The sequence below is a fragment of the Mytilus trossulus genome, chromosome 6 (assembly GCF_036588685.1).
Source record: "Mytilus trossulus isolate FHL-02 chromosome 6, PNRI_Mtr1.1.1.hap1, whole genome shotgun sequence".
Lineage (NCBI taxonomy): Eukaryota > Metazoa > Mollusca > Bivalvia > Mytilida > Mytilidae > Mytilus > Mytilus trossulus.
In genome coordinates this window covers 40,499,541-40,517,864 of record NC_086378.1, presented here as the reverse complement: position 1 = coordinate 40,517,864, position 18,324 = coordinate 40,499,541, and the positions used below count along the sequence as shown (strand labels likewise).

Below are 18,324 nucleotides of genomic sequence, written 5' to 3'. Positions count from 1 at the left end.
GTAATTCTGCATGAAAGATAGTTTTTGCATGTAAATATGAATGCCTACTGATATCCAATCTTTTAGAAAAATCAAATCTTTACAGAAGAGTGTCCACTATGCTACGATAGTAGAGGGGCATTATGTTTTCTGGTCTGTGCCTCCGTTCGTTCGTCCGTTCGTCCGTTCGTTTGTCCTGCTTCAGGTTAAAGTTTTTAGTAGAGGTAGTTTTTGATGAAGTTGAAGTCCAATCAATTTGAAACTTAGTACACATGTTCCCTATGATATGATCTTTCTAATTTTAATGTCAAATTAAAGTATTGACCCCAATTTCATGGTCCACTGAACAAATAAAAAGATAGTGTGAAGCTCAGGTTAAAGTTTTTGGTCAAGGTAGTTTTTCATGAAGTTGAAGTCCAATCAACTTGAAACTTAGTACACAGTTTGACTATGATATGATCTTTCTAATTTTAATGCCAAATTAAAGTATTGACCCCCAATTTCACAGTCCAGTGAACATGTAAAATGATAGTGCGAGTGGGGCATCCGTGTACTATGGACACATTCTTGTTAGATCAGTAGAATGGAATTATATACAAATGGATGAAAATTATATATACATGTAACTGTTGTATCAATATAATATATAACAACAAACCAATGTATACTGATTTGTATCACTGCAATATAATAATTATTACAGTGAGGTTGAATTTCCTGTCATTTATTCATCATTCACGCACAAATTTGTTTCAGAAGTATTTTTATCTCTGTACATTTACCCTCAGCTACAGCATGTTCAGGTTTAGAGATGTGATTTTTTTCTGTGACAAGTGCTTTTGACCATCCACAAGAACTTGCGGTCATCAGATGTTCAGTACTTTGATTATATTCCTGATCACAACTTCTTTTCAGGTTATGAAACTTGACATGATAATTAGCTACTATTATGGAACTAACCAACAACCTTCAGCATTTCAGGCAAACACAAGACAAATGTGACCATTTGTCATTCAAGGAAGAAAATGTACACTGATAGTTATTGCAACTTAGCTAGTTGTCATTGCTTTGCAAATCTACAAAAGTCATTCGTCGTCGTTGACGTTACACAAATATTCTCCTCTGAAACTACTTTGCGAAATTTAACCAAACTTCGCCACAATCATCCTTATGGTGTCTAATTAAAACAAAATGGGTCCTAATAAACTTGACCGCCAACCAAGATGGCGGACATAACTTAAAATAGAGCATAGGGGTAAAATGCAGTTTTTATGCCCCACCTTTGATGGCAGAGGGGCATTACATTTTCTGTTCTGTGTGTCCGTTCCTTCATTCCTCCGTCTGTACCGCTTCAGGTTAAAGTTTCTGGTCGCATTTTTCTCAGGAACTACACTACCAGGATATCTGAAATTTGGTTTCAGGCTTGATATTAGTCAGCTATACTGTGTGATGCGTTTTCAGATTCATCACTCGACAACTTCCTGTTTACCGAACACTTGTATCATTTTTACACCTGATAGCCAAGTTGAAAATTTTTCGTCACATTTTTCTCAGGAACTACACTACCAGGATTTCTGATATTTGGTTACAGACTTGATATAAGTCAGCTATACCGTGTGATGCGTTTTCAGATTCATCACTCGACAACTTCCTGTTTACCGAACACTTGTATCATTTTTACACCTGACAGCCAGGTTGAAAATTTTTCGTCACATTTTTCTCATGAACTGCACTACCAGGATTTCTGATATTTGGTTTCAGACTTGACATAAATCAGCTATACCGTGTGATGCGTTTTCAGATTCATTACTCGACAACTTCCTGTTTACCGAACACTTGTATCATTTTTAAACCTGATAGCCAAGTTGAAAATTTTTCGTCACATTTTTCTCAGGATCTGCACTACCAGGATTTCTGATATTTGGTTTCAGACTTGATATAAGTCAGCTTTACCGTGTGATGCGTTTTCAGATTCATCACTCGACAACTTCCTGTTTACCGAACACTTGTATAATTTTTACACCTGATAGCCAAGTTGAAAATTTTTCGTCACATTTGTCTCAGGAACTGCACTACCAGGATTTCTGATATTTGGTTTCAGACTTGATATAAGTCAGCTATACCGTGTGATGCGTTTTCAGATTTATCACTCGACAACTTCCTGTTTACCGAACACTTGTATCATTTTTACACCTGATAGCCAAATTGCAATTTTTTCGATATATTTTTCTCAGGAACTGCACTACCAGGATTTCTGATATTTGGTTTCAGGCTTGATATAAGTCAGCTATACCATGTGATGCGTTTTCAGATTCATCACTCGACAACTTCCTGTTTACCGAACAATTGTATCATTTTTACACCTTTTAGCCAAGTTTAAAATTTTTCGTCACATTTTTCTCAGGATCTGCACTACCAGGATTTCTGATATTTGGTTTCAGACTTGATATAAGTCAACTATACCATGTGATGCGTTTTCAGATTCATTACTCGACAACTTCCTGTTTACCGAACACTTGTATCATTTTTAAACCTGATAGCCAAGTTGAAAATTTTTCGTCACATTTTTCTCAGGATCTGCACTACCAGTATTTCTGATATTTGGTTTCAGACTTGATATAAGTCAGCTTTACCGTGTGATGCGTTTTCAGATTCATCACTCGACAACTTCCTGTTTACCGAGCACTTGCATATTGTTACACTTTGATATTATCCACTGGCGGCGGGGGTATCATCAGTGAGCAGTAGCTCGCAGTTTCACTTGTTTGGCCTGTTTCCAAATATTTTATATCTTGACCGCAAACACCACATCTAGAATCTCCGCAAGACTTTATTTCAAAGTTACTAACCTTCGGTTCGAATCGAGCTCTGGTTAGGTGTTTCTATAAGTGTTTTGGTTGTCTTTGGCTGTAGATCAAGTTTCCTTCCGGTATCAATTTTTTCATAGTTTAACTTTCATGTAGAATTAGAAAGTTTGATTTTATTGTATTAAAAATGTTCGGTAGATTTTCGTATTCCACCTTCGATTAGACCCTATGGGTATTACTTTTGTCAAATAGCCTTTTAATTCCTTCAAACGTACTTCCTAAATGTAATTGTCCGATACTATAGCACAAATTCGCCTGGCCATACAGTAAGGTATATTTCATTTTGTATGGGACAGATGACACGAATGAAAATTTAAGTATTGATGGGTGTCTGTGGATTTATAATAAATATCGGTTGTTATTTGTCTGTCTGGTTTTAAGATGAGGTTATCCAAAATTGATGACATTTGAATAGAAAATATTTACAAACTGAGCCTTAATTTGAACAAAACATTTTTTTTTGTATTTGGAGACTATCCACAACTGTAAATGGCGGCTAAAATACAAAAATGTGACGAAATAAAAGTTTTATGACCAGAGGGAAAAAAATAAGAATATTCTATCATTTAAAACAATTCCCAGCCGTGTGTTCTTTCCTTATGTTAAACCCGTTGATAACATGTCCTTTTCGAGGTCAGTAGTCCAGTCAATCTAGCATCAATTTGACCTTAACCTGAAAGTAATTGCAACAGAAGATTTTAAAGTTTTAATCTTTAGGATTATACCCCAAATATACACAGAAAAAAGTCCCATAAAATCTAACTTGAGGAAAACTAAAAAAATCACCATTTATAATTCCTATGGAGATTTGCATTGAAAACTTAAAGGGAAATAAATATTGCATAAAAAAGGCAGAAATATCAATAAAAATTGATACAAAATAATAACTTTACCGCTTCTATTTATCAGAATGTATTGATTCGTGATTTTTTAGCGGTCTTTAGAGTATAACAAACAACTCTAAAGGTGTTTTCATATATTTTATCAAGCTATAATCTAGATTTTGTAATTTATTAGTTGACCATTTACTGAATTTTTCAACATGTCAAGGTAAAGGATCTCAAATTCCATAAAAATAATTAAGCATGTATTCTTCTTTTTGTGGTTTAAAGTTTCTTAAGATAAGTAAGTTGCTGAAAAAATATAATATACAGATAAAAACAATACCAAATTCTCACATTATTTTTTCAAAATGGTTATAAAGCTTCAAATTTGCAATTTCTATAATGAAAAATGTACGAAAAAAATAAAACTACCTATAACACTTCGGTTTTGTCATTTCATGAGTAGAAGATTATATAATTTAGTCAAATACAAACTTATAACCCCATCAAAGTATCATACTATACATAAATTTCAAGAAAAACAACCAAAAACTGACCAAAAAAGACTCATTTTTGCAAGAGTTATCTCCCCTCCCCATGTTAATTTCCATAGGAAATTTAAAATGCTGATTTTGAGTTTTCCTAAAGTTAGATTTTATGAGACTTTTTTCTGTGTATATAAAGGGCATGATACTATAGATTAGAACTAAAACATTTTCTGTTGCAATTAGTTTGAGGTTAAATCTTAGTTTGACTGGACTACAGTTGCAACAATTGTCAATCCATTAATCAATGAAGTTAGTTATTTTACAGGTAATTGACACTATGGCCTTACATTTACCACCAGAAAAACTTATTCCTAACCTGGTAAGTAAATATCTAACTATAATATTTAATCGCATCAAAGATATTGCCATGTACATTTTCTCTTGAAGATATCACTTATTTAGTTTAGATGTAATGTTCCTGAAAGACCAATTGCATCTCCCATACTGATATTTATATAGTTTATTTTTTCACATCATTGAAATTGGAGACATATACATTGTATTTTGTCTTTGATTCATCAGTAACATTGGTTCTTATGTATATGTTTTTAAAGGTAAAGACTTAAAAAAGCCATTTTTAAAGGGTAATCATTTTGGAACACAAAGAAATTTTATGTCAATTATGAAATATTTCTTTAAAATTGTAAAACATGGGCATTAATTAGGATATACTATGTGCTTAAACAGCTGACCATCAAATAGTCTTAGCCTTATTAAGAACTTGAAAACAAAGAACAAAAGAAAGAATGCTTTGTACTGATTAATATAAGCCTTGTTAATAATTTGGAAATAAAAGAAAAAGTCATTGTGTACTGATTGATATTTAAGTATGACCACTAATAAATTTTTTTAGTACAAGTTCGTGGTTCTCTACAAAACTTTAGCACAAGGTTCCATATTGTTTTTGGGACTTTTGTCCCAGCGGAGTAAACACAAAAGTCAGTTTAACTAAATAGGTTTGCAGGCAATAACTTTAGTGTAAGTGTTTGGATGTATTGGAAAATATAGTAGAATGTTCCTGTCCAAATTAGGGGATCTAGATTAATTTGAAGGGCATTGTCTTAGTGGATTTGTAATTTCAGAAAGCTGTATATTAAATTACAATATGTATATAATAAAGTGTATATGATATGTTTTTTTCAATATCACACACCGTATCAACTCTCAACCAATATAATCCCTCGAGCAGAGCTCTTGGGATTATATTGGTGTTTCCGGTTGATATGGATGCGATATTGAAAACGCCATATGATATTCTCTATATATTTACTACATGCAATCTGTAAAGGATTTATATGTTTTAATTATGTTACATGTACATTGAACTATAACGTCTATACGATTGTGTTAATAAATTGATTGGGTTTTTTTCGGGGCCAAGTGAGCTTTTCTCATCACTTTGCGTCCGGCAGCGTCGTCCATCGTCGTCATCCATCTTCGTTAACTTTTACAAAAATCTTCTCCTTTGAAGCTAATGGGCCAAATTAAACCAAACTTGGCAACACTCATCATTGGGGTATCTTGTTTTAAAAAAAAAGTGTCCGGTGACCCGGCCAACCAACCAAGACGGCCACCATGGCTAAAATAGAACATAGGCGTAAAATGTAGATTTTGGCTTATATCTCTGAAACCAAAGCATTTAGAGCAAATCTGACATGTGTGAAATTGTTTATCAGGTCAAAATCTATCTGCTTTGAAATTTCAGAAGAATCGGAGAACCTGTTGTTGGGTTGCTGCCCCTTAATTGGTAATTTTAAGGAAATTTTGCCGTTTTAGGTTATTATCTTGAATATTATTATGGATAGAAGTTAACTATGAACAGCAATAATGTTCAGCAAAGTAAGATCTACAAATAAGTAAACATTATCAAAATGGTCAATTGACCCCTAAATGAGTTATTGCCCATTATAGTCATTTTTAAACAATTTTTCTAAAATTTTTGTAATCTTTTAAACTACTTGACCAAATTTAAGAAAACTTGTCCACAATCATCATCAGGGTTTGTAGTTGAAAATGTGTCTGTTGACCCGACCAACCAACAAACAAATGGTTGCGTAGGGTAATATGTTTTTGACCCGTCCTTCCATCAGTACGTCATGTTTCTTCTCATTGCAACTCCTCTCAAACCACACAACAGAATTTCACGAAACCTTTTTAAATAATAAGGACATAATATGTAGATGTGCATATCGACAGGAAATTACGATTCAATATTTTTTCTAGGAGTTACGCCCCTTTGAACTTATTTGCTTTAGTGTACTACTTCAACAGTTTGTCATCGCAACTCCTCTGAAACCACACAGCAGAATTTCATGAAACTTTTTAGATAATAAGGAATAAAATGTACATTTTGACAGGAAATTGTATGCTCACTAAGGTTCTTTAATTATTATATGAATTTGATTTATTTCTCTTTGAACAGAATTCATGGGGTTCTTTGATATACTTATTCTAACAATGTACTTATATTTTGGATATTGTACCATAATAAATAATGTCCAATTGCAAATATTTTAGTTCTTTGACCACATTCTTTTTGGTTCACAAACCTTTGCTGTGTCACATATTCAATCACAATCCAAATTCAGAGCTATTTTAAGGTTAAATGTTGTGTCCATACTTGCTCAACTGTTCAAGCTTTGAACTCTGCAGAAAATCCGTTCAGCTGTCACTTTGACTGTCTCATTTCTAAATATGTCAGTGTTTTTATGCATTAACTAATCTTCATTATAAATATTCATAGTTAAAGATTGAAAAGCAAAATATTTTACAATATCCTCTATGATTTAAAGATTTAAAAATAACTGCAATTGCTATCAAAATTGAAACTTCCCTGACTGAGATGGAACCATAGTATTTGTTTAAAAAAAGAGGGAATAAATGTCATTATGTTTCAGATGCAGTTGGTTGAACCTTTGATATCCAGTGAAAATCCATTGGTCAGGAGAGCATGTTTTTTATCTGTAGCAGTTGTAGCAGAAGGCTGTGCAGATTATATTATAAAAAAGTATGTACTGTTTAAAGCCATTTATAAGCTAGATGGCTTGTTTAAATCAATATTTCTGAATTAAGAACAAAATTGACACGAAATGGATAATTTATTTTAAAAATAGATGGCATGAAACATCTTATTGTTTCGCCTCATTGCTAGCCAACAGCAGCGGGAGAAACTATTTAGGTATAAAGTGTCAATAGTACAATGATCATCAATTCAAAATGTACTAAACCGCTACTAAATAAGGTGCACACAAAACTGCATGCAAAAAAAAGTAAATTAAATATACAATTGTTTAGCTGATTATGCAGGTTTGATTTTACATATTGTTGAAGCCAATACACTGACCTATTGTCGTTAACCTCTAATCATTTGATGTCTGGAGGAGATATATATCATTGGCAATTGTACCACATCATTTTATAATTGTAAATATAAATGTAGTCGCACTATCTTGAATAAATAAATGACTGTATAGGGTTTTGGATAGTTTTATTATTAGCTCACCTGGCCCACAGGGCCAAGTGAGCTTTTCTCATCACTTGGCGTCCTGCGTCCGTCGTCCGTCGTCGTCGTCGTCCTGCGTCCGGCGTTAACTTTTACAAAAATCTTCTCCTCTGAAACTACTGGGCCAAATTTAACCAAACTTGGCCACAATCATCATTGGGGTATCTAGTTCAAAAATGGTGTCCGGTGACCCCGCCAACCAACCAAGATGGCCGTCATGGCTAAAAATAGAACATAGGGGTAAAATGCAGTTTTTGGCTTATAACTCAAAAACCAAACCATTTATAGCAAATCTGATGTGGGATAAAATTGTTTATCAGGTCAAGATCTATCTGCCCTGAAATTTTCAGATAAATCTGACATTCCGTTGTTAGGTTGCTGCCCCTGAATTGGTAATTTTAAGGAAATTTTGTTGTTTTTGGTTATTATCTCGAATATTATTTTAGATAGAGATAAACTGTAAACAGCAATAATGTTCAGCAAAGTAAGATCTACAAATAAATCAACATGACCAAAATGGTCAGTTGACCGCTTTAGGAGTTATTGCCAATTTTAGTCAATTTTTGACCATTTTTCGTAAATCTTAGTAATCTTTTAGAAAAATCTTCCCCTCTGAAACTTCTTGGCAAAATTAATTGAAACTTGGCCACAATCATCATTTGGGTATCTAGTTTGAAAATTGTGTCCGATGACCCGGCCAACCAACAAAGATGGCGGCCACATCTAAAAATAGAACATAGGGGTAAAATGCAGTTTTTGGCTTATAACTCAAAAACCAAAGCATTAAGAGTAAATCTGACATGAAGTAAAATTGTTGATCAGGTCAAGATCTATCTGCCCTGGAATTTTCAGATGAATTGGATCATCGGTTGTTAGGTTGCTGCCCCTGAATTGGTTATTTTGAGGAAATTTTGCTGTTTTTTTTGTTATTGAATATTATTATAGATAGTGATAAACTGTAAACAGCAATAATGTACAGCAAAGTAAGAACTAAAATTAAGTCAACATGACCAAAATAGTCACCTGACCCCCTTTATAGTAAATTTTTTAATAATTGTCACAAAATTTGTAGATTTTCAATTACATTTTCCACAGAAACTACTGTTATAGATGGAGATAATTGTAAGCAGCAAAAATGTTTGGTAAAGTAAGATCTACAAACACATCACCAAAACACAATTGTGTCATGAATCCATCTGTGTACAATGTTTAATATTAACATAGACCAAGGTGAGCGACACAGGCTCTTAAGAGCCTCTAGTTCAATGAAGCATAAAAAAAAACCTGTAATTTAATATCATATTTAATAACAACTTCAAATACCCGTATAACAAATACTAAATTATAGTTACTATGCGCAGACTTATATAGTACTTAAAATCTATCAGTCGGAGACAAACATATTATAAAGACTCTGAAAAGTATTTATCAAGTTAACATTTTACTCATTTACTCTCAAACTCTTTCTGTTCAAATATTCAGCATTCAATTCATTTATATTTACCCTATTTATTCTCAGGCTTAAATTATGCAGCTCAAATGTAAATCAATAATGTGCCTGTTATAAAAGTTACGTTAACCTTTTAAATAGATTACAACATTCATTCACCAATCACAAGATACACATTCTTAAGTAAAATGGAAAGTTACTCATGCGTGAAATACCGTTTAACCTGGTAATAAAATTACAGTGAAAATAAGATAAAAACACAATATATAAATAAAAGAAACAGTAGTATACCGTTGTTCAAAACTCATAAATTCATGGACGAAAAACAAAATCGGGGTAACAAACTAAAATTGAGGGAAACGCATTAAATATAAAAAGAGAACAACGACATAACACTAAAATGTAACACACACAGAAATGGACCGAGCATCAGAAAAAATCCCACGAGAATAACAAATATAACATGAAAATCAAATAAATGAATTTGTGATAGACAAGTACCGTGACAAGTCTTATCACAATGTGAATTTACACTAAAAAATAAGAGAAAACAAACGATGCAACGTTCAAATGTAACACACACACAGAAACGAACTATAATATAACAATGGCCATATTCCTGATTGGTACAGGTCATTTGTAAAGGAAAAATGGTTGGTTGAACCTGGTTTTGTGGCATGCCAAACCTCTCACTTTAATGGTTATGTGAAATATAACATGAAAATGACAACACAACACCATAGGACTACAATATAAATAAATTGGAGAACAAAATTGACAAAGAATCACACTAACAACAGCCAACAAAATGCAACAAGTTAAAATTTTAATACGCCAGAAGTGCATTTTTTCCACACAAGACCTACCAGCGACGCCAAGATACAAAAGTTTGAAAGCCGAAACAAGTACAAAATTGAACAGCATCGAGTACCAAAAGATAAAAAAAGCTGTGCCAAAAACGGCAAGGGTTTTCTGTTAGTTACCAGAACATCCCTATTATTTAGAATAATTTATACTCTTGCAAACAGTAAGTTTTATAAAATTAATATACAAAAGAAGTACATGATAAAACTGAAGTATTAACTAATTACAGGAAACAACTGAATTACATTACATAACCAGACATTTTAATCACTAGTAGGCACATCTGAATAAGTTAAAACCTCAACGCCAAGTGACGTCATATTTGAAACTGTAAAAAAATGACGAAAAAATGACGTCATTTGAATTTGTAAAACAGATCATCAAAAAATGGAAAAATGACGTCACATTAGAATGAATAAGATAGAATAGACCACTTTCGAGTTCATCCGTCACCGGCAAAAATTCGTCAATTATGCACGCCTTTATGACGTCATTTACCAGATAGAGGGGTTCGCCTGTTTCCCTGCACTATTTACGTTCATCAAGCGTCTTAGTGATCGTCTTTGTGCAGGATAAACTAGAAATAATGGTTGTTATGTATGTACTTACTGACAATTCCCTATTGACAGCAGTGTTGATTGTCTTTTTTCAGAATTCAATTTGCCGAATAATTCGTACAATATAGAATTATAATTTTCCAACCTATCGCTCAACATTGGAAGGGAAGTAACGACGCCCCTAAACACACAGATGACGGTGATAAAGGCGCGTATAATTGACGAGTTTTTTCCGGTGACGGATGAACTCGAAAGTGGTCTATTAGGATTGATTTAAGATTGTATAAGAACTAAATACTGATCTTGCATTAAAAAACAATGCACATTTCAATACTTTTTAATAGCAAACTAAGGTAACAATTAAAGCTATGTCTGGTTTGTTTTGAATCTAACTTCAAACATAAAATATCGTACTGATTACGTTGAACAAAATCAAATCTAATAAATGAAGGCGTTGATTAATTTTCTTTACCATAACACATAAATATAATAAAAAAGACGTCAACACATTTGACAAAATCCGATGAGAATTACAAATAAAACATTAAACATTTAAACTAAATACATGAATCTGGGATAGACAAGTATCGTACCACGTCTTATAGTAATGCGAATTCACACCCGGCAAAAGAAGTAAGCAAACTGACCTGAAACAATCGTGGAATTCCTCCAATACAAATGATACAACATAGGAAACAGCTAATAAAGTAAATGAAACGTCTGTTCTGTTTGAACATCAATCCACAATTAAATATAGACTTCAATAGAAATAAACAGTAAGAAAAATTATAACCAATGGAATAGCAGAAAGTGTGTGGTCAAATCAAGCGTAAAACACTGACCATCAGAATAGTAGAAGTGAGTAACAATCAAGGCGAAAGCCGCGAAACTAGTCAATCGTCAATGTCCGTGAATATAAAATACGAATAGCACCACTCATACTTATTACAATCCGTAATTAATCTATTTGGAAACGAAAACACAAACATGAATTAGGAATAATATCATCTTTATTTAAAGTAATTTCAAATAGATAATAAAATAGAAATTACAAAATCATATCAGTTTTTATTCAATCATGAATGAATACACGCTAGCACATACACATTGAATCTGTTTCTTGTGATTCAGACTTATAAGCTTCTCTCGCTAATTTCAACTTTAGATTTTTTTTATAGATAAAAATAATAAACCACATATTGAAATTTGCAATTAACTTCTTTTCTTAACTTTGGAGTAGGGGCTATAATGGCCTAAAATGGCCCCAGATTTACAAGACGATAAACATTCTAAAAGAGCAGATGTTTCTCCATAAATTATTAGAATATGAGTAAATGATTTAAAAAAAATGTTTTTATCTAACAAAAAAAGGTTCAATGACGTCACAATAGTAGGTGCAAATGACGTCATAATTGGGAAAATAAGCAAAAATACTGAAATTTGGATAGTTTATCTAAGTTTTGACCACTACACCATGCTTGCACCAATTAGACATTTTAACATTTTGACAAGTTCATACATATTAAACTTCGGATAAAAAATATTTTTGGTGCAAGGTGGGTGCAATAGTTTATTTTATATTTTTCATAGCCAAGCGGAGCAATAAAAAGCAGAAATTTGCTGTCCAAATTAGACCTATTCATCTGACAAAGTGTAGTTTATACATTCTCATGCCTATGGGAACTTTATTTTTTTGTATTATCTTACATTAATTTGTAGGATCCTTTACTATAGATAATTTAGCTGATCTGTAACAATAACATCTCCATACCTTATATATCATGTACTGTAGTACGCCGCTAGATTAAAACTGACGTGGAAAGGTAACACATGCCCACCGAAAGCTTTACTTTTGTGAAGCCCAGGTGGTCGTGTGGTCTAGCGGGACGGCTGCGGTGCAGGCGATTTGGTGTCACGATATCACAGTAGCATGGGTTCGAATCCCGGCGAGGGAAGAACCAAAAATTTGCGAAAGCAAATTTACAGATCTTACATTGTTGGGTTGATGTTTAGACGACATGGCGAGGGAAGAACCAAAAATTTGCGAAAGCAAATTTATAGAGATCTAACATTGTTGGGTTGATGTTTAGACGAGTTGTATATACATTATGTACACAGCCAGGTATCACCATCATTGATGGCGATCCGATAGATACATCTATATATATATATATATATATATAAACGAGTCTAAATTGAAAACTACGTTCAAACCTATGACTGCGTTGGATAAAAACCGCAATTTTTATACGTGTGCATGTCAAACAAATTTCGTTGTAGAAGGGTCTAAAAACAGCACAAACAACATTTTCCAAAAGACCAAAAGAGTGAAAAAGTATATTTAAACAAAACGCATTTGACTAACAGGTCGAACAACTGATGTTCTTTAACCCTGCTGACTGCCATTGGCGATTGCCAAATAAAATTGATCACAGGTTGTAACAAAATGGATCTTATTAAAAATTTAATACGTCACAGAAAGAAAAAAAAATTGTTAACTTGTGGACAGGATGTTGTGCCACAAACATTCGGTGTCAATATTTCTTTAGTACACCATATCCGGATTTCGACAATAAATGTCTCTTCAGTGATGTTAGGGATCGAAACGGTATTTGGAAGGCCATATAAAAAGCACCCTCATTTTTAGAGAAAGTACCCTCATTTTTAGATTAACTCTTGAATTTTAAGAGTCAATATATAGGATGAACGGATCATATAAACCGGAGGGAAAATATGATACATGCCCAAACAAAAAATATAAACGAGTCTAAATTGAAAACTACGTTCAAACCTATGACTGCGTTGGATAAAAACCGCAATTTTTATACGTGTGCATGTCAAACAAATTTCGTTGTAGAAGGGTCTAAAAACAGCACAAACAACATTTTCCAAAAGACCAAAAGAGTGAAAAAGTATATTTAAACAAAACGCATTTGACTAACAGGTCGAACAACTGATGTTCTTTAACCCTGCTGACTGCCATTGGCGATTGCCAAATAAAATTGATCACAGGTTGTAACAAAATGGATCTTATTAAAAATTTAATACGTCACAGAAAGAAAAAAAAATTGTTAACTTGTGGACAGGATGTTGTGCCACAAACATTCGGTGTCAATATTTCTTTAGTACACCATATCCGGATTTCGACAATAAATGTCTCTTCAGTGATGTTAGGGATCGAAACGGTATTTGGAAGGCCATATAAAAAGCACCCTCATTTTTAGAGAAAGTACCCTCATTTTTAGATTAACTCTTGAATTTTAAGAGTCAATATATAGGATGAACGGATCATATAAACCGGAGGGAAAATATGATACATGCCCAAACAAAAAATATAAACGAGTCTAAATTGAAAACTACGTTCAAACCTATGACTGCGTTGGATAAAAACCGCAATTTTTATACGTGTGCATGTCAAACAAATTTCGTTGTAGAAGGGTCTAAAAACAGCACAAACAACATGTTCCAAAAGATATATATATATATATATATATATATATATATATATATGGATAGTTGACCTTCCCATGCATAGAAACAAGTGCCTGAAGTCTGTAAGCATTCTACAATAATGAATATTGTCATGATTATCAAAGACCAAGTCATATGACACTAAGATGAGGAAGACGAAAGATAAACTAGTCACAATGACAAGAACTTCAATAAAACAAATAATATATATAATGAATATAGAAAATTTTTAAGAATACAGATTTATTTGAGATAGTACTAAGCATGTACCAGTTTTGTAATGCTATTGAATGATATGGTTATAAATCTGGACGTTTGAAAAAGATAACAAAAATGAGATGAATTTGGAAAAGTCAACCCTAACGATCCTCTTCATATGTCTAGGGGGGTGTACTTCAGTACTTAATTGATAGGAGGTGCCGCTGTTTTGTTACCTCACCCTGTTTTACATTTTAAAAATATATACCTTTTCATATATTGCGTAGAAAAAAAAGCTACCTTTTCCCATATTGATTTGGTTTCATGTGGTTTAATGTAAAAGAGGAATACTTTTAGTGTAACAAAAAAATGTTGATAAAGACACAGCGGGAACACTAAACAAGTTGACAGTCAAAGAAGTGATGGGAACTTTATTGTCCTTATCATATATCTGATAGTTTTTTTTAACTTTTCACTTATCTTAAGCTTAAAAGGGTGAACTATTCCAAAGGCACGGCCTATCACCTTGTTAATAAAAGTGCCCCCTCCAGCCCCAACCCCTACCTGAAACATAACTACTGTAATGGAAATTCACCGACATTTTAAAACACCTTTTCATGCATGTTTTTTTTCTAGATAGTTAATATTAAGATTTCTTATCGCTAAATATGTGTTCTTGTCTTTATATTATTCTTCTTGTCGCTGATAAGTGAGACTCCACCCAGCACTAGATGCACAATCTGCATATATCAGCAATACCCGGTGTTTTGTTTTGTTTGATGATGTTTCAATATTGCTTTTCCCCTTAACATTTATTTTGGAGTTTTTTTACTTTTTACAATTTGCATCTTTAATTGCCTTTCTGTTGCAACATATTTAAAATTGAATCTTGTAAAATAGAAAACAAATTTCGGTTGCCATGGGCACATATGTGTTGCTAGGGAGAAACAACAGTGAATTTGGCAAAAATGTGCATTTAATTATGTAATATTTAAATAGTGTACAAGTATAAAGTTCACTACATTTTTATGCCCCACCTACTATGGTAGAGGGGCATTATGTTTTTTGGTCTGTGCGTCCGTTCGTCCTTCCGTTCGTTCATTTGTCTGTTCGTTCATCCGTCTGTTCGTTCGTCCTTCTGTCCCGCTTCAGGATAAAGTTTTCGGTCAAGGTAGTTTTTGATGAATTCCAATCAACTTGAAACTTAGTACACATGTGCACTATGATATGATCTTTCTAATTGTAATGCCAAATTAGAGTTTTGACCCCAATTTCACAGTTGACTGAACATAGAAAATGATAGTGCAAATTTCAGGTTAAAGTTTTTGGTCAAGGTAGTTTTTGATGAAGTTGTAGTTCAATCAACTTTTTCCCTACGATATGATCTTTCTAATTTAAATGCCAAATTAGAGATTTTATCCCAATGTCACGGTCCACTAAATATAGAAAATGATAGAGCGAGTGGGGCATTCGTGTACTATGAACACATTCTTGTTGTACATGCTATAACACAGGTTTAATTTCAAATATAGATATATTAAAGCTCTATAATAATCGTATTTAACTCTGCCATTAGATTGGTTGATAGGCAACAGAATAAACATGTAGACCCAAAATTCAATTATTTACAGAAGGTCTATGGTATAGACTTACAACATTACAAATTAAAAGAAATTTGGGGGTGGGGCATTGTTGGTAATTTTGAATGCAGTATTATTTAGAATTTAACAGGATAAGGGGAATAACTGGTGTAATGGGAAATGGTGTATATTTGCAGCGACAAATGCATAGCGATCCTACATTCCGACGACAGCGTCTTCGTTGTCGGCAGCGGCGTTCACAAATATTCACTCTGTCGTTAATGTTTTTGAAATTTTAATAACTTTCTTTAACCATCCTGGATTTCTACCAAACTTGGACCGGAGATTGTTTATGATCATATGATAATATCCAAGTAAGTAAATTTTGTGAAAAATAAAATCCAGTTTATCCAAATTTTACTTATAAATGGACTTAGTTTTACCTCCAGCTAAAATAACATTCACTCTGGGGTTAAAGTTTCTAAGATTTTAACAACTTTCTTAAACTATCCTGGATTACTACCGAACTTAGATAAAAGATTTTTAGTATTCAGAGGTAAACTTTAAAAAAAAATCTGTTTTTCTGTATTTTACTTATAAATGGACTTACTTTTTTTGCCTATTAAAAGTACATTGATTATGTTGTTGAAGATTTTAGAATTTAAAGAACTATCCTGGATTTGTACCAAACTTGGACAGAAGCTTTTTTATGATCAAAAGCTAGTATCTAGATGGATATAAAATATTTTTAGTTTTTATGTATGTTACTTATAATTTACCCCTTTTACTCCCTTTGGTGAACCAACACCTGTGTGAATCATTTTGATAGAGTCCCTGAAGTTGATACCTTGGTATGCAGGGTTGATGGGTGAAACATGTAGACCATAACAAATCAAATTGCAGACCATTTCAAGTGTTGTCAATTTGGAGTATTACCTATATTTGTACTTAGATATTTCTCTCAATTAACATTACCAACAGTCTGCATGCATAAACCATCCAGGATTTTTTACCAAACTTGAACAGAGCTGCTTACATACAAAAGATAGTATTATAATGAAATTTGTTGATAACTTTTTTCCATTTTTTGTTGCGCCTGTACTTACACCAAAAGTAGGCGAGATACTGGGTTCTTTTGAACCCTTGCATTTTAGTTAACCATGGCTTTAATAAAAACATCACGAAAATTTATGAATTAACAGTTGACTAGTAGTGTCAAATCACTACATTGTTAGGTTGCATTTTGGGTTAAGACAATTTACCATCAATTAATGGTCACTTCAGTATTGGAAAATATTACATGTATTATGTGTTATCATGGTTCTCTCAACCAGAAAATTTCAAAAGCTGTCCATGTCATGTTATGTTAATATTTTAGTATTGCTAAACTTTTTCAGACATCTTCATCCTTTGTTACACTGTGTAGTGTCGGGTCTGAATGATCCAGACCAAGGAGTGAGAAATGGAGCCTTATTTGCAATGGGTCAGTTTTCAGAACATTTGCAGGTAGGTTAATGTCAAATAGATCAAAACAGTTATACTTTTTTACCTCACCTGGCCCAAAGGGCCAAGTGAGATTTTCTTATTGGCATCCAGCGTCATCCTTTGCCATTGTAAGTCGTTGTTTACTTTTACAAAAATTTTCTGCTAAAACTACTTGGCCAAATTAAACCAAACTTGGCCACAATCATTATTGCGGTATCTAGTTTTAAAAATATGTCCGGTGACCCGGCCAACCAACCAAGATGGCCACTATGGCTAAAAATAGACCAAAGGGTTAAAATGTAGATTTTGGCTTATATCTCTGAAATTAGGGTATCGAGTTTAAAAAAATGTGTCCGATGAGCCCAACCACGAACCAAGATGGTCGACATGGCTAAAAATAGTATATAGGGTAAAATGCAGTTTTTGGCTCATATCTCTGAAACCAAAGCATTTAGAGCAAATCTGTCCATTAGGTTACGATCTATCTGCCCTGAAATTTTCAGACCAATCAGGCATTTTGTTGTTTGGTTGCTGCAAATTTTCATAAATTTTGTAATTTTTGTAAATTTTTACAAAACATTTTCCACTGTCACATTCTGGGCCAATTTCATTATGGATAGTGATAATTCAAAGCAGCAAGATAGTTCAGTAAAGTAAGATCTACAAACACGTCACCAACACCAAAAACTCAATTTTGTCATGAATCCATCTGTGTCCCTTGTTTAATATGAACATACACGAAGGTGATCAACACAGGTTCTTTAGAGCCTCTAATTTAGCTCACCTGGCCCAAAGGGCAAAGTGAGCTTTCCTCATCACTAAGGGTCCTCCTGTGTCTGATGTCCATAAACTTTTACAAAAAACTTCTCTCGGAAACCACTGGGCCAAATTTAACCAAACTTGGCCACAATTATCATTATCTAGTTTAAAAGATGTGTCCGGTGACCCGGCCAACCAACCAAGATGGCCGCTATGGCTAAAAATAGAACACAGGGGGTA

The 18,324-nt window shown here is 33.2% G+C and overlaps 1 protein-coding gene across 2 annotated transcripts in view; it reads left to right on the top strand.

Annotated features, from left to right (window-relative positions):
- The window catches only part of LOC134721346 (importin-4-like), a 338,068-nt gene that overhangs the window by 166,342 nt on the left and 153,402 nt on the right, over positions 1-18,324 (top strand). For both annotated transcript variants that reach the window (XM_063584285.1, XM_063584286.1), the window contains exons 12-14: positions 4,484-4,537; positions 7,116-7,225; positions 17,238-17,346. In XM_063584285.1, the coding sequence (XP_063440355.1) occupies positions 4,484-4,537; positions 7,116-7,225; positions 17,238-17,346 (273 nt within the window). The remainder of the gene's footprint in view (positions 1-4,483; positions 4,538-7,115; positions 7,226-17,237; positions 17,347-18,324) is intronic.